Genomic DNA, 18645 nt, shown 5'->3' on the forward strand with positions numbered 1-18645 from the left:
AAGGAACTAGTTTCCATAAGTAGTTTCTTCTATAAAAATCAAGAAATGTGTTTGTGTATAGTAAACATTTACCCTAAATACCATTGCAATAACTTTTGTAATTTTGATAATGTGTTACTAATGTAAGTACTGAGAAAGTAATAATTTAAGTTACCCAGAGTAACTTCATTAGGCTACAATTCATTGTAATATGCCCATTACAGTAACTAAAGCATTCAACTGAAATACTAAGAAGAAACAAACAATATTTTGCATACCTGCTTCTCAAATGCAACCATTTCTATGGAGTGTCTATCTATAGTAAAATTGTTGAAATCTTCCTTTTCTTCGCCACACAGTTCATTTACATCTTCTTTCACTTCACAAACTCCACTTCCTTCTCCACAATTATCCATTTTAACATCATCTTTTACATCACACATTCCACTTCCTTCTCCAGAACTGTCCATTTTAACATCATCTTTCGCATCCCACATTCCACCTCCTTCTCCAGAACTGTCCATTTTAACATCATCTTTCACATCACACATTCCATTTCCTTCTCCAGAACTGTCCAATTTTGCATTATCTTTCACTGTTGCCTCCATCATTTGTGTTCCTATCTAGAGAATCTTATGTAAGCCTGAAAAGACAGAACAGTAAACAAATTTCTGTTGTTAACTTGTTCCTACTGCATACTTTTATGTTATTTTATATCATTTTCTATTACTCAAAATAATACACGTTTACTGTATTGTTGCAACTTTAACCCTCCGTCTGTACACCAGGCACATTTTCCCCTCATAAAACATTGCTTCCCTTGGAAGTTAATTGAGACTGAAATAAAATTATATGTGTGAAACATGTACCTTTTGGTTGACCTTCATTTTCCAGGTTGGGGGTCTATGCTCCCTTTTGACCCCTACCAGATGACCATGGAAGCACAAGTGCATTTTGCAGCTTCAAATAAAACCAGTTGATACATTTAACTTTCTGATTCATTTCACAGAGTCGGTCACACCCTGATGAGTAAGTTAGCCTACTATTTTTTTGTATTGAAATCTAGATTTCTGTTGTTTAATCATACCTTATGTTCAGCATTACCATTGTTGTCAATTCAACAGTATTCTAGCATATTTTTCATATTTTATATTCATTTATGACAATCCAAAGATGTAATATAATGACAGGGTCTGCCTGACTTAGGTGTAGAAAACAAGTAAGAAAAATATATGTGAACCAAAAAATCTAAATTTTTGTTGTTTAATTATTGATGAATAAAAAGTAATTTGTTTCTTATGTTCAGCATTAACATTGTCGTCAATTCAATGGCATTCTAACATATTTTCTGCATTTTACATTCACTTATGACAATCAAAAGACAATATAATGACAGGGTCTGCCTGAACCAGGTGTACAAACCAAAAAACAAAAATATGCGTGTACAGACGAAGGGTTAACTGTTTAAAAGACGGTTGTTATGCAGTTCTTGCCTACCTTACATAGGTTGGGAAAGCATTACTTTATATGTGAATACAACAATTATTATTGTTCCTGTAGCAAGCAGAAATCAATCTGATTCGCAAAATCAAAAATTATATTTAGACACAGTTCATATATAAAAAAAATAGAAATATACATTTGACAATAATATAACCAGCTGGATGAAAATGACAGTACACCAAAGATTGTAACTTTTTTCACGTGCTTTGATGTTACACAACATTCAATGGATATGAAAACTTTTCTATTGTCAAACTACGTGTAGTCAAGTACCAACTTGTAGAAGTCGGCCAGCATGACAGGATAATAAAATATTTTAATTTATTACTTACAATGTTATAATAATAAACAATAATAAAATATAACAAACACAGTGTTTGACCTACTCTTCTATTTCTGAAATTCACATTCTACAACATAAATCATAGTGATATTTGACAATAAGTTTCATTTGTAAAACCACGTACGGTAATTTCACCATGATTATTACATTGCAATCGCACACTGTAACGCAAGTCGAACTATTGGCCAACATTAAATGGCTGAAACATAACAAATGAAATAATTTTAATCTATCGTACCTAACGAGAAACCCACGACACCTCACGTACAATAATAATATATTTATTTACCTTACTTAAAAATTGTATTATCATTAATTTCCTTGTGTTACTCCTGTACAGGAAGAATCGACAGAACCACGTGTAACCAACGAGATAGAAACATTAGAGTTGCTGAAGCTCTTTCCTGGCAAATTGACATTTTCACTTTTTTAAAAAAAGATCATTTTCAAAATCTCATGAATAAGTAAGCCGCCGCATTATTCCGCGTTTCTATGTATCCACTTTAAGGTCAAAAGGAGGCTTCCAAAGTTTCGCAATTCATCTTGCTGTCAAAACAAGCCGGTATCAAACTTTCGTTCTGTTCACATGCGGCGCCAACGCCAAGTGCGTGGAGGGAGAGAAGTAGGGGCAAGGTCTAGCATAACCTCCGATGTGATTTTGTACATTGTTCATAAATTTCTGCAGGAACTCAATGCGACCTCTCTTCAGGGATTTATCCAGAATTTCCCATCTGAGAAGATATAAATCCGTATTTAGGGTGTACAAGAGTATATTTAGCTAGACCCAAAATGACCATAAATTGGAAATTTGCTAAACATTTGAGGTGTGGAGGAAATTTGAGGAGGTGTTAAGAGGGGTTACGTTGTTGGGGTGCGCGGATACATCACTGCTTCTCTTCCACTGCTGAAAACAAGAAAGTTTATAGGTCTTACTCCTCCCGACATCTTTCTTCGCTCTTTTCGAAATGCTCTTTTTTCTTTTTTTTTTTTGCCCACTAATCTTTCATAGGCTTTCGCGTCTGTAAAGTGTGGTTGTTTCTGACAGACTGCAACAATGATTCTCAAACCTTTGCAAAATTGCCTCCATAGACTCCACCCACGTTATTTTGGTATACATACATCCAGTAGCGAAGATTGGGTGCCAAAACTGGAGCGGGGAAGGGGCGGCGCCAGAAATTTTCGACCGGTTGGGCAGAAGCTGTATATTGATAGATTAGGGTGGGCAGGTATAAATGTAAGGCCTTGTAAGTGTAAGTGAGTGTAAGATACATACGACATACAGACATATGTATCCCCTTCTCTCTTACAATCTTCTTCCACTTCTTTGTCTCCGATGGACACAATTATTTCAAGGAAATGCTTGTGTGTGCGGAGCCATACGTTTTAATCACATTCTTTCCGTCATGTCAATGTAGTGAAATAAATGTGAAGTGGTTGCATCACATTTTGTTCTTCAAGTGCAAACATACAAGTCACATACCTACTCCACTTTATATATTAGGCGACAGTGATAGAAATTGTGATGGCAGACAATTGATTGATTGATATGCTTTATTTTACTTTGCTTTTGTGCCACTTTTCGCTAATTTGCAAAGATGGGGATGAGTGATGATATGATGAAATTGATGAATGGACACTCGCAAACATACATGCCCAGGCCAGGATTCGAACCTGGGACCCCTGACGTCATAGCGCGATGTGCTAACCACTCCGCCGATGGAAGACAATGGTAAAGGATTAAATTACTTTTTCGTAATTTAAATGCATGTTCCTCATTATATAGTTTTCATATGAGTTTTTGACTGAAACTTGGAGGTTAATGATCACTTTTCTTGGCTTACAAGGTTATTATAACTGACAAATGTATTTTGAATGTTTGCAGTAACGGGTATCGGGTACCAAAACTTTGGGGCAAGGGCAATTTACTTCTTTGATAGAAAAGTCTTAGCATTAAGAGGCCATAGTGCGGGTGCAACAAGTGGCAAAATGTGGCGGGGAGATCTCCCCCCCCCCTCGCTCCTCCTAATCGCCGTCACTGGATATTTGGATTAAAATTAATGTCTTATTTTGGGAATGTAAACAAACAAACACGTAAAAACCAATTCTTCGTTCATTCTGCATAAAGTATCCCCAGGTTTATGAAAGGCTATTTTGACAAAATATCGCCCAAAAAATCTGTTAGACAAGTCGTTATTCGCTTTCTGAAGCAAGTCTTCGTTACTCATGCGGGAGATGTGATGCACGTATGGTTAGATGAACACATGCACTGAGGTAACAAATAGTTTACATTTTGTAGGATGTGATTTTGCACACAAGGAATTCATCGAAATTGATCACTATACCTAGTAATTCATCTCTTTTTCACAGAGGACTTGTTTTCTATGGCGTCACCTTTTCGAAAGCGCTCAAATGTCAACTTCCATCCTGCGCAGTATACCCTGGAAACTTTAATCTTGCAGTCAAACGAGTCTCCGGCGCCTGGAACCACAATCAAAATAATCATTTGTGGGGGGGGGGGGGTGTTTGTATTTTCAATGTCTGCGTATATTTGTTCCCCCCCCCCTTCGTCAATTTCATCTAATCACCATTGAACCTCATTGTCACCATGAGCTAAAATTAGCAGAAAAGTGACTTCACATAGAACAAATAAAGTCAAATCAGCAACAACTTACTCTTCCAAAAGTGGAGTTTCATTAGTTCATACCACTTCGAAAGTTACAATTTCACAGTGCTTCATTGTTGGATCAAGGCAGCTGACTCCGTGAACAATAACGTTGTTTTCCGAAAGTCTCAAATATTTGTCTCTGGGAATACACCCTCTTAAATGAACGCATCATTTATGGGGACTGCTAAATGTAACACGTTCCCTGTGAGTTCTTCCTGTATGTATTTTTTCTCCAATGGCATAACGTTTTCGCCTTATAATGAAGAGTTCTGGTCTCTACTGCCCCCTCCCCTGGAGGAAGCACAATGTACACTTGTTCGGACTCCATTTTAAACTGTAGGTTAAATCCCGATTAGCCTATCTGAGCATAAAATTCGACTTAAAAACAAACAAAAATTTCTTATAGATACTTCGTGACATACCTTTTCTTCTTTACTTCATCTGCATCTACAGATTCTGTTGACCTTTTCGGCTAAACCTCTGATGCTTCTAAAGTTTAAACCATTCCCATCGTGATTGATTAGTTCTCCGATGCCCTCAAAACAATGCTTTTCTTACAACCCCTTCTTCTTTTTATTCGACGTAAGTTAATCACAAGAAAAATCGCATGATTACGTAACTGAAAGGCAAAATTTAGATTTCTAAATAGAATTAGCCATCCATTATCAATTCCATAATTCTGTTGCTTTTTCCAAACTCACATAACTGTTACATCAAAATTAATATACCTCGGTTGAATGATTTAGTTTATTTTAATTCGCATTTTGTACCTCTTGGCTAATTTGCGAAGATGGGGATGAGTGATGAAATGATGAAATTGATGAATGGACATTCACAAACAACCAAGCCCCAGCGGGATTCGAACCCGGGACCTTTTTTTTTTTTTTAAGGAATATCCCGTTTTTCACTCTATTCTCAGTTTTTCATTTCTCGGTTTTTCTCAATTTTAATTTTTTCTCATTTGGACAAACACAAATACCCATGCCTTACCCGGGACTCGAACCCGGAACCCCTGGCGTCGTATCGCGCTGTGCTAACCATTCCGCCACGGGGGTCGACACAACTCGGCCACAGGGTCCGGCTAATATAGGCTACCTCGGTATTGTAGTGGTTATTGTGATTGCTTCTTATTAGTATTTATTACATAGTAGAACCAATACAAAATTGTTATTTTGAATATCATGTAGATATTTGAAAACGATAGGTATGTAAAATATAAACATAAATATAAAAATTTTAATGAAATAAAGAAGGAGACACTTTTGGAATTTCAATGTAGACCTAATTAAAAAGTCGAAATAATTTATTGTGTTGCTGGAGGAAGCAACGCTGAGGCTTTTATTTGTTTATTTAGAGATTATTTTAATAATACTCAGGCCGGGATTTATATATGTGAAGACCCGGAGCTTACAACACCAAGACCTCACTTCAATCACCCTCCACAATTTCAGTTATAACTTTTGGCCAAGGTACATAAGGTGGTTAGTTATACGTATTTCTACATTTTTCGTCACCTCCGAAGTACCTAATTTTTTCATTATGTGGTACTTTTCAAAGCAGTTTTTTCCACAGTGAAGGCTCGGAGCTGCAGCCCTCAAGCTCACCCTAAACCCTGATCTCATCTTGACCATACCCTGCATAATTTTGCGCCTCCTAAGCCCACTAGCTGCTTCTAATCATAGAAGTATTTAATTGGTCACAGTCTTCTTGTTTCAAGATCTCTACTAATTCCCTTTGCTTTCTAATGACCAAGTTAAATCAGTTTTTTATGGGATGATGATATGTGAACATTTCTAGTATAGATAATATTCATTAGTAAAATATGCATGTAATGAACACCAGAATACACTTATTTATTGCAACATTCACATATCCCCAAGTATAGGCCTATGTACTTAGTGAATTTGATTGGGTGGGCAATCGGGTGGGCACAGGCATTTTTGCGTGGGCGCTTGCCCACCCGTGTCCACCCCTGTCGCGGTCCCTGCGGGGGGATTATCTCACTCATGGTAGACAAGGCTTAGCATTAAGAGTGGGGAGAGTGGCCCCAGCCCATCCTAATCGCCGCCACTGCATGCATCTTAGTGACAATAATTATTTAACAAGTACAGGTGTCTAAAAAGCGATAGATACATGGAACTCTTACACAGGGTATTAACTTTGTCTATGTGAATATTTAATAAACATTAAAAAGAAAATCATTCTTTACATGAACGTTCAGTATGCGGGAAAAGTTTTTGTACGAAATAAAAAGCAAACGCATAAAAAACAGCTGTGGAGTGGCTTGCAAAAAATTTGTATGTGTATCGATGGTCTCTGGTAATTTTTAGGATGATACAAGAACGGTACATTTTTACGCATTTTATGCATTACAGAAGAAATATGTAATATTTACTTTGATTATTCTGTTCGATTTCCAACTTACTTAACTTTATATATGTTATGAACACCAGGCCCGTACCCAGGATTTTTTTGAGAAGGGCCAAGTTCGAAACCTTGGTTATATCCCTCGTTTCTATCCGGCCCTCTGGATTTCCTCCTACTCTAATCCCTCAGTCTCTCCTTTCACCTCACCCTGGGTGCCAAGCGAGCAGATTATATTTGCGCCGGAATTACAAAAGGGGGAGTTTCACACAATAATTTATATTTTATGTCCCTGGTTCGTTTACACATGTACAGAAAGTGAATATACAACTTGTTAAATGGACAGTACCGTAGTTCTTTAAATCATAACATTCTCGTAGGATATATTGGTTTATTATACGTAGTTATATATATACATATTTTACATAGCGTTTCCATGTGTGTCTTGCATAGACCAAATTAACAAATCTCTAGATCAATATAATTGCGCACCTATGGCATAACCATCGGCACTTCCTTTACCACAGAGTTAGAATAACTATCTCTGTGGGCCTATCCTCAGCTTAAATGATATTCCGTTCATTACAAATGCGTTTCCTTACGCCTTCACTCTTCCTTTGGGCATCAATTATTCAATACGGAAATATCCACATATTCAAAGATTTTTCTAAAAGGGGACTTGGGACAGCAACAGGGGCTGGCATAACCAGATGCTACATTATTATATCCAGTTTAGCCACCATAAGTGGACTAAACTTGAGGAGACGTTCCTCTTTCGTCGATCAATGGGGAAACACTGTTTTTTTTTTTGCTAAAGCCCACTGGCCTTTTTTATAGTTGGGGTAAACGTCCGTGGACGTGGACCCCGTAGCGTTGGAAAATTCCACTGCCAACGGTCTTTTTAAAGACAGCTAGCTCCCCCAACCGTGGAGGTAAAAACAGGGGAATCTAATATCCAGCAAAGCACAATCCAATAAGCATATACACTTACTTGCAATAATAACGTAAAAGTACACTCATGGAAACATATTACTTAACCCTACACCTTGTAGCTGGCCAGCAATTAATTAACATATTACCAAAACCAGTAATGGTCAATCCGACCGTTACAATATATATATATATATATATATATATATATATATATATATATATATATATATATATATGTGTGTGTGTGTGTGTGTACATGTGTACATGTATAATTGTCATGAAATATGTGTAAATTATTAATTAATATCGTCAATTAATGAATTAATTTATATATATTTATATTTATAAACATATATAAACAAATTAACTTGCTACATTTATAAACTAGCAAATTAATTCCCTTAACGACTGGTTCAAAATGTCAAGATATTAGAAGATAGGTGATTTTTTTAATAAGTGTTACATAGTATTTAATCATTGCTTTTTTATTAAAAATGATAATTAAATTTTCATATCTTTATTGTTATGTTTCTATAATAGTGTAAATCTATTAATGGTCTCTCGAAAGGAAATATTTCCTTATCAGAGTTGTATCTATAGATTTCAGCACCGAGGACGGGAATAATTTTCGCACCCCCTGCACCGAATTTGCACCTCCTTACCTATATCTAGCTGGCATACTTAAACATGTATAAATTTTATGTACTTACTATTTTCCGTTGAATCCGATGAAAAGAAAACTTAGCATTCAAGAAATGTGGCTAATAAAAGGACAGTCGGTTGTGCATCCCACACCATCTTCATTGAAGCAGTGTGTGTTATTGTTCACATCTGCAAAATCGATAGCAAATTAAAGATAACTAGGTGGAGGTACAAAAAATAAGAAACTTTAAGAAGACATCAGTTTCCTATTAAATTAACATGTAAGTGCTATGTTTTATTCACGACAAAAGGAGGTGAGAAATGGAGGAGAAATAACAGGTCGGTCTAATTTCCATGTTCCAGGGGCCTAGGGTGACAATGACAACCACCTTCGCATCAACGGCTCCATTTCTTACTAGTCCAATTTGATATAATTTTAAAATATTATCTATGACTGTATAAGTACTTTTTTACCGCATGCTGTTACCAACCCTAAAGAGAGAGAGAGAGAGAGAGAACAAAAGATGTATGCTACATTCACGCACATGTTTGAAGTCCAAACTAATTTCTTATCTTTGTTGTTATAACACAAACTCCTTTTATAGAACAAGACCGTTGGTGGGAAGGGGGAGATCCCCCTTCCGCCATGGGAATTCGTACCCTGAATGTGAGGGGGCCTCCCCCATGGCGCAGTGGTAGCGTCATTGCCTTGTAATCAAGGGGTCCCGGGTTCGATACCCGGTGGAGGCACAAGTGGTTCGGATCCCACTTTAAACTGTAGGTCCAGTCCCGATTAGCCTTACTGTGCATAAAGTGGACTTAAAACACCAACTCAAAATCAAAACAGTACCCTGAATGTGACCAACAACGCTATGGAATTATACTTATAACAAAGAACATGTGAATTAACCACAAAGAGAGGACATTTTCTCATCAAGACTGCAAAAGTCAAAACAGGGAGTTAATATGTGAACTGTCCCGACCAAATTGGAACATTTAGTAGCTTTTCATAAATGGTTATAAAACTAAAATTACTAAATATAATAGACTGCATACTTCTGCAGTCTGCCTCTCTCCAGAGACAACCCATTCATTTATACAAGAAGAAAATCTAAATTCTTGCCAAATCTTAAAAATTATACATGTTATTTTTGTAGGTTTGCATCAAAATATTTCATGACTCGAGGGGGGGGGGACATGGCTCCCTTGCTCCCCCGGGTACGGGCCTGATTAACACTAAGAGTAGCAAGTGTACTGTTTTTTTTTAACCTGAACTGAACGTTGTCAATTTCCAAGTGAAGACGGGGACTGCTTGACTGATATACGGTTCTACCCCTTCCCGACGCCTATGCAACATTTCATGTTATCCGCACAAAGGAAGAGTTTAAACCCCATACTGATGTATCAGTTTTCAGAAGAGTGTAAGTGTTTTGCCTAAATAGGTGCTCTGGTAAATGATCTGGTGAAAACATTTTCACTTTCCAGCGAGTGATGTGAAAGTTGCCTGATGTGAGATTACACCCCAGACTATTTTCGGAACCAAATTTTCCCAAAATTAAAAACAAGGTCGTTGGCTGTTTCTGCGTCATTGAATTGTATCTAAAAATTGCAACAGTCAGATTCCTGTAGCAAGTGTTGAGAGCTGCACAAGGAACTGGAACGTGAATTTGCCTCTGAGCGTTCAACGAATTCGGACTTGACTTTAGGAAGGAAAAGGCACTGAATAATCTGTGAGTGTTTGGCTGGATATTTTCTTCGATTTAACAACTTATTAGTATTACATAAATGCTATAAATTTTTCATTGCTAATCAGTGTACAAAAGTGGACTAATAGGTTAGTTGTGATTAAATGTTATATTGGTATTAAACAAGGGAACTGCATACAGGTACTACCGGCATTTTCTTACAGTGTTTGGTTTGTGCAAATTACGCCTGGTAAATAAATAACAATTCTTGTATTATATTGTAAAGTTGCTTTTTTCTCTATTGTAACCGAGATTAGCAGAAGGTTTGAGTTGGTGTTTTAAGTCCACTTTATGCACAGTAAGGCTAATCGGGACTTGACCTACAGGGTTTAAAATGGGATCCGAACCACTGTGCCATGTGCCTCCACCGGGTATCGAACCCGGGACCGATTAGCAGAAGGTGACAACGCATCCATGCCGTAGTGACCAGTTTAACGCGTAAAGAAATCAGACGAGAATTCGAACCCAGGAAAAGACATGGGCAGGGCTCGAAATGAGGAGCCGCGGTTCTAGTCTGTAGGGCGTCTGGCTGCCACGCGGGAGACCCGGGTACGATTCCCGGGGTGGGTGATCTAAGGCCGGAGTTTCCTGGTCCCCGCATAAAGTGGCTCTGGGGCTCACTCAACCTCTAATCAATTGTTACCTTGGGGCAACCCTGGAGGTAAAAGCGACTTGAGCGTGGTGTTGATTACATCACCTTCAAAATGTCCTAGATCGAGAATATGTGGGGGAGGGAAGGTATTTAAAAAATCAAATAAGATCGTAGGCTACGATTTTTTTTATTAAAACACTAATAGCATAGGCTTCAAATGTGTTAACACAAACCAATTTATTATAGAGATGACCATTCGGCACATACGTACTTTTTCTTAGGAAGTCTCCTCAGTGGCGGCGATTGAGTGCCAAAATTGGGGGACAAGGACAGTTTACTTTCTCTTGGTAGACAAGATTTAGCATTAAGATGCCATAGTGCGGGGGCAAAAAGTAGGAGGCAACTACTCCCCCCACGCCCCATCTAATCGCCGCCACTGAGTTTCCGCCATATCGCCATTTACTAGTCATTCAAAATTAAACAAATGTATAGTAAACATTTTATGAACTTTCATGAAGATTGATTCACTTCACATAGATAAAATAAATTCTCCAACTCTATTTAGTTATATTGTTTTCCTCATACAGGGCTGTCATTAATAAGCTCTAAACCAAACGAAACACTACAACCGTTTAACCAACTCGTACCTCTCACTGTCAGACATTCAAGTTCCTGTATCCTCCAGGTCTCTGCAATATTCCATCGTCATTGTTCATTCGCTATTTCAACTAACCAATCATTCTCATCGTCGTGATGAGCCTACAAAAGGAGACAAACGACATTAAATAATAGTCACGCAAGCAACTAACTCTAGCCGTCTTAAACCCGAAGGTTTATGGCTGCAGTAACACAAGGATTCCATCTGTTTCTATCCTGGGAAAGATCAATCCAATCTTTTCCATCCTTACCGATTTCCTTTAGGTTGATCTGAACGTTATCCCTTTATCTTCGTCTTGGCCTTCCTGCAGGTCTCTTTCCATCAGGTTTCCCATCAAGAATCCTGTAAAGGTAAACTCTTCTTTCCTCTCGCATTCGTCCCACGTGGCCTGCCCACCTAAGTCTTCTTGATTTAATTATTCTAATAATATCTGGACAGGAATACAAATTATGCAGCTCTAAATTATGTAATTCTCCACTCACTTGTCTCCTCATCCCTCTTAGGTCCAAATATTTTTGAAAGGATTTTATTTTCAAATACTCTTAATCAGAGGCGTCTCGTGAACGCATGCGGTGCATGCTGCGCATGCGTTAATTGTGGGAAAAAGGACAGATTGCTCTGCGACGACATTCATGAGCATTTCTACATTCTAATTTCTTCATATTGGAGAAGTATTTATTTTACACGAGGGCGCTGAACTAAGCTTATATTGCATTTCTTGGATCTGAAGTGAAAGAAAGTAATAATTCTTTTCCCACAATGCATGATGCATGCGTGAAGAAATTAGAATGGAGAAATGCTCATGAATGTCGTCGCAGAGCAAGCTGTCCTTTTTCCCACAATTGACGCATGCGTTCACGAGACGCCTCTGCTCTTAATTAATGTTATGAATACATGTTATATTCTGCTTATTGAAATTTCCAAAAGCATGATATATAGTAGACAACCTGCTTTTCAGTAACTGTTTCATCGTACCTTGTCAGGGATTTAGCCTGTTCAAAGTCAAGGGAGCGGGGGAATCGAACTCAGCAGCATGACGTAACTTCTTCCCAGGTATCCACAATAACTGATAAAGGTTGGCCTGACCTTGCACAATGTGAGCAACATGTTCCACGCTGGTGTATTTCCACTAAGACGCCCCCTGCGCAAATGTAGACTATATTCGTTTTAATTTCTTGTGACGATTTATACTCCCTTTCTCTTTATTTGCTATAAAGAAGTATTTGTGTGTCCTTTACAAAATAGAAAGAGGAGGGGGGCAGGGGTAGTACCAAGGAGGTGCGAAGGGATGCTTCCGCACCCCTCAATTTTCTTCCGCGCTCGTTTGATGCAATTGATGAATGGACACTCACAAACATCCATGCCCAGGCCGGGATTCGAATCCGGGACCCCTGGCGTCGTAGCGCGATGTGCTAACCACTCCGCTACGGTGGCCGACACACGTGGTTGTGGTAAAATAAAACAAAATGAAGCAGTTTGATGGAAATATCATCATAGATGCCTGCTAAAAGTTGATCGTTATTTGATGCAGTCGCTAAAGGTTGCATACAGGTTTCATTTTCCTTCCCACATCGCACCCTCCAAAATTTAATCCGCACCCTCTCAGCACCCCAAGATGATTAATCCAGGAGCCATCGCTGAGGGAGAATGATGTTTATAATTCACATTGAACGATTTCGTCTTTCCGTTATAAATATGGCTGAAAGAATAGTGATCGCGTGTGGAAGTTGTTATCGTTCTGGATTTCCACTCCAATGGTCGTACATTAAAGTCCCTGCAATGACAAAAGCTTTTCGTAAGCTTTAATCGTTTCCCAGTGTTGTTAACTTAAATTGCTCTCTTTAACATTAACGATGAGAGATTATTGGATAAAATCTCTCTAATTAGAATTGGTATTTGTAGTGGTTTAAATGGATATAAATAAAAAATCCTGATAAATGAAGGTTTTATCCTGCACTGCTTTCTCCGCTGTGTATGTGTGTATAGTTTACCGTATGATATTTAAACGCAGTAATATTGTCTTGTTTTAGATCAAATGGACAGCAACACACAATATGTATTCTTCAACCCTGAGAATTCATGTGAGAAGGAACTACTGAACACATTGTGTGTATTTTCTCAAGCATTCCATGACGATGAAAACATAGTCGTGTCAAATGACGACGTAGGCAGATTCTTATATTACATACACCAGATATTTCAAACAAGACAAGGTGATGTTTTGACCAATTGTAATTCTTCATTTATGATTTTTGAGTTGTATCAAATGGGCATGTTTCGGGAAGAGTGGTTAAAATTTGAAGCTGTTTGCAAGTTTGTTGACTTAAACATTGAAAGAGACGAGACAGAAGGAAAGAACCGCAAAGAGGACATAGCTCAGTTTTTAAAAACAGAAGGTAATTCTAATTGTAACGACAGACAAGAGGATACTTTCCTAAACTACAAACTGCTCAGTGCACAGGAACACACTAATGTTAATGTAAGGGAAGAGAAGTGGTGATCTACATTTGATCAAGTTGACATTTAGGTTGTGTTTTGCCCAATAGTTACCAGTAGCCGCCTCCAGAGAACGTTGAGTGGTTGCAGGTTCGAGTCCTCCTCGTCTTTGGAATGATCCTAAAGAAGTGACGTAATGGTGTTGTAGATTTAGGAACCTATTAATCTCCCACGATTTTAAAATATGGATAAACACCAAGGCAGATGTTGAAAACAATCTTCTTCTGAATAATATATAAATATTTGTTATAAATAATCTATTGAGAAATGATTAAGATTTTTATTTTGTAATGTGCATATAATAGAAAATGATATATACCTAGTCTAGCCATAAATACTGTTACACACTACTTTGCGAATACGTTGAATATTGTTTTTCAGATTTTTAAATATTATTTTACTATGTTACACTTACATATATTACACACAAATAGTACCGATCAGTTTTCAAAATGTCCACTTATTGCCCTCACGCAGGCTCGAAGTGTCTCTGACCAGACATCTATTGCAGCACGGATGGTCTCGATGGGAAAGTCCGCCACTGCTGCCATCAAGGAGCGCTTTAAACTTCCAATTATAGGGTGCCTCTTCTTCCAAACAGTCCCCTCTAGCACCAACATTTTGTTTTTCCAGGGTATTGAGATCAGGGCTATCAGATGGCCAATCAATAGTGGAGATGAAATCTAATACACTGGTCTTCATTCATCGTTGTGTCATCCTCGCCTTATGAGCTGGAGCAGAATCCTTCTGGAACCTCCAAGGTTCATTGTGAAACATTGTTTGGTTCAAGGATCATGGAAGGATCCAGCACACTTTCGGCATACACATTCACACGGGTTTTTAAGCCCTTTTCACTAAAACGAGGCCTGGTGGAACTGCCATAGCTCACCAAACCATGACTGAGGAGGGCTGGTGGCATCTCTGAACTTTGGGAACTCTCTCACGAACTTTTCGAGAGTTGAAGCACACGTCCTTTCATTTTGGCGGTTAAAACTTTATTCAGTTGTGAACACTTTCTCATCAGTGAAAAGAATCCTGCGATGCAAATTGGCGCCGTACCACTAGAGGAGCCTTCTCGATTTCAGTTCCTTCTGCTTCTTCAGGTATGGCGTCAGGAAATGTCGAAAACTCCGCTGGTAAGTTCCAAGTCCAAGGTCTTCATTAAGTACCCTGGACATTGATTGTTGTGAAATGTTCAGCTCCCGTGCCATTATCACTTGCATCCTGGTGGGATTTTGAATTTTGGTGGAATTTGATGCTCATCATATTATTTTGAAATGCCCAATTCACTCAGAAAAACGAAAGACTTTACACAAAACATTATCAAAAATGAATGTGCCTTTTCCCATAAATTTGACTTCATCGTTGTACGGACCAGTTATTCGAATTGGATATATGTACAGTGCGATCCATGAGTATTACCGTGCAAATCGTCCATCATCATGTTCATGCACTTTATTTGACCCAATAAGAACTTCAAGAATTAAAAGAAAACTCAAGACAAGCTGAGAACTTCTGCACCAGCACACATAAGAATCCATCGCTTAAAAGCACCCAGGATGTAAGATAAAAATGAATGAAAATGGTCATGGACAATTTGCACGGTAATACTCATGGATCCCACTGTACGTATAATACTTGCTTTTTGAGACAAGCTGATATAAAATTGTAATAATTTTTTAATGAATGAGTGAATGTAATTATATATAAAAAGGTATTAGGGGTGCATTTGAAGTTTGTGTGTAAAATGTATATAAAAAATGTAAAGCTGAACGTCCAATAAAATTTGTTGATTGATTGATTTAGCCAAGAGTATGCTGGGCGTAAACAGCCAGATGTAAACTGCAAGTCCAATAAAATTTGTTGTTGTTGATGATGATGATATTTAGCCAAGAGACAGGAAGAAAATGAAGCAAACAATTGTTATATGTTACTGGATGAACATTTGAAATCGCACACTTTTTTAGTGGAATTTGTTATTTCATTTTTCTCTAGTATTATGTAATATGATTGTGTTTACTGATTACTGGTATGTGTCGTATTAATTATAAACATCCTTGAAGTCTTGAAGCTCAAGATATTTGTGAATGCAGGGTGTATATTTCTCTTGGTGTAATTAACACTTTTATATTGTGAAGTGTCAGAAAAATCAGCAATGCACTTCTTTCGATCAAAACAAGAACCTGCAATTAAGAATGATAAAGAACTGAAGAAACTGCCAAGAAGTACAGCAGGTAGAAGTGACGAAGATACTTCGAGTACATCAACGGAAAGTCAACAGATTCCAGTTGCGAGGGATTCTTCTAGTACCAAGACACATCCACGTGACAATGCTGAAAGAAAATTACAGGAAGGGAATGAAGTTCGAAGTACTTCTTCACGAGGCAAAATCTCCGAAATGAAAAAATCCCCAAGTGATGCGGATAAACAGGATGATTTTGAAGCCATGACTGATCCTGAGCAGGAACCACTGCTTGTACACATGACAGTAACTCAGCTTATTCTCTATTCGATTTTTATGACAATATTTTGCGTAGTTGCCAGTGGAATGGTAATTGAATCAAAGAATCATCTGGCAAAAGAGTTCACACAGCTGTTCGTAGAAGAGGAATTTGGCCCAAGTGAAATAGGCTTCGAAGATATTACTCTAATTGAAGACATTTGGGATTACCTTGAAGATGTATTCGTTCCCAACTTATACTGGAACCATTGGTATGGCGAAGATAAAATGCAAGAACTTGATGAAGATAGTAGGAATATATTGTATGAAAATAAATTACTAGGAGTTCCTCGTTTGCGCCAGGTAAAAGTGAGAAATGATTCTTGCAAAATCCAAGTAGACTTTCAGCGAACTTTTACTTCGTGTTATGACTCCTATTCTGCAAATGCAGAAGACAAAGCTCCTTTTGGATTGATGGAAGGTTCAGCTTGGACCTACCATTCTCCCGAAGAACTGGGACTCTCAAGTTACCGGGGGTTACTGGCTACTTACAAAGGAGGGGGTTACTTCGAAGACCTGAGTAGAAACGAGAATGAGTCCATGAACAAAATAAAAGAGTTGAAGAATAACCTATGGATCACTAGAGGCACAAGAGCAATTTTAATCGACTTCACGGTCTATAACGCTAACCTCAATCTTTTTTGCGTAAACAGATTATTATTCGAGCTTCCTCCAACAGGAGGAGTGTTCCCGTCTTGGTCTTTCCGAGCGGTTAAACTATTCCGGTACCTCACTCCATCTGACAAGGAAGTACTTGGCTGCGAGTTTGTGCTGACCGCCTTTCTCTTGTACTTTACGATACTGGAGATCGTAGAAGTGTCCCTATCAAGACTGAAATATTTTAAGTCAGTTCGGAATATTCTGGACGCAACCTTTATTGTTTCGGGTTGGACATGTTTTGGACTCAACATATACCGCCATGTCATTGTCGGAAAAACAATAGACAATCTGCTCAGCAACGATTCTGAACATTCGAGCTTCCAATGGTTAGCAACCTTGCAGACTAGGTTCAACAACGCTTTAGCAGTTTGCCTATTTCTGGCATGGATGAAGGCGTTTGAGTATCTAGACATCACGAAAGTCATGATCCAGTTGGGAACTACGTTGGCGAGGTGTGGCAAGGACATAATTGCCTTCTCTGTCGTGTTCTTCACCGTGTTCTTCGCCTTTGCACAGTTGGGGTACTTGCTCTTCGGCATGCAGACTGAGGACTTCAATTCGCCAGCCAAGGCCACTGTTACTTTGATCAGAATTATCCTAGGAGATTTCAGCTTTGAGGAAGTGGAGAAAACGAATCGATTGCTAGGTCCACTTTACTTTCTAGTGTTCGTTTTCTTCATTTACTTCATGTTGCTCAACATGTTCTTGGCGATTGTAACCGACACTTACTCTAACGTAAAAGGTGAGACTTCGCAGCAAATCATAAGGATCAAGTTTTATGGTCAAATACGAGATTTCTTCACTCGCATAACAGGACTTAAGAAAAGGACTAAACCTCCTACTGAAGGCAAGGGAGAAATTGATTACGACGAAGTAAAGTGTGAGCTGAAGAGATGCAAATTCTCAAATTTCGAAATAGAACGATTCCTTTCCAAGCATAACATCAGCAGAGAGAAACCAATTAAGAAAAAAGATGCAGACATAATTCTAGAGGCTGCAGCCGCTTACAATAACGAAACTGAAGAGACATTGCTTCCTGAAGACAACATAACAGAAAAGCCTGGGGTGCCATCGGAGAAGTTTTATAGGCTTAAAACACGTGTTGACCAACTGGAGCGTTCGATAATTGTTCTTGTACGCGAGATAGATATTATGTTGGGTGTCAGAGAAAGGTAAAACAAAAGAAGACGATATGTGTTTGTTCCTAACGAAGGTACTTTGTTAAGATTTTTCAGTTGCTTAATAGTTGGGTGGCAAACTCTTAGCTATCCTAATGCGATCGAATGTAATAATTGTTATTGTGAATTAATTATATTTGCTGCTATATAAATTATGGGAGCTATAGGTATTACTTGGGTATGGTTATTATGGGGTTTTTGGATGTACAGTCACCAGCAATAGAAATGGGACAGGTAGATCCTGAAATTCCCCCTTCCCTTCAAGGCGTTATGTGTGTTGCATAACTCTACGGCGATATGTGGATTTTAATAGAAAATTTTCAATGACAACTTCTATCACCGCCGTAGAGTTAGGCAACACGCATAACACCTTGCTATGCAGGGAAA

General features: G+C 38.2%; 1 protein-coding gene and 1 pseudogene across 6 annotated transcripts in view; one reads left to right on the plus strand and one right to left on the minus strand.

Annotated features, from left to right (window-relative positions):
• Positions 1–2174, minus strand: part of LOC145978250 (DNA excision repair protein ERCC-6-like) — a 64594-nt gene extending 62420 nt beyond the window's left edge. The window contains exons 1-2 of one of the 6 annotated variants that reach the window (XM_083110740.1): positions 2115–2174; positions 258–622 (exon numbers count right to left, since the gene is read on the minus strand). In XM_083110740.1, the coding sequence (XP_082966866.1) occupies positions 258–590 (333 nt within the window). In that variant the 5' untranslated portion in view covers positions 591–622; positions 2115–2174. Of the gene's footprint in view, positions 1–257; positions 623–848; positions 987–1814; positions 1973–2063 lie in introns of those variants that run through there. The other 5 variants (XM_083110741.1, XM_083110738.1, XM_083110742.1 and 2 more) reach the window with 5 other exon arrangements.
• A 13634-nt stretch (positions 2175–15808) lies between these two features.
• Positions 15809–18405, plus strand: LOC145977913 (polycystin-2-like protein 1 pseudogene; annotated as a pseudogene).
• The last annotated feature ends 240 nt before the right edge of the window (positions 18406–18645 follow it).

This window comes from Lepisma saccharinum, chromosome 24, assembly GCF_977018435.1.
Source record: "Lepisma saccharinum chromosome 24, izLepSacc3.1, whole genome shotgun sequence".
Classification (NCBI taxonomy): domain Eukaryota; kingdom Metazoa; phylum Arthropoda; class Insecta; order Zygentoma; family Lepismatidae; genus Lepisma; species Lepisma saccharinum.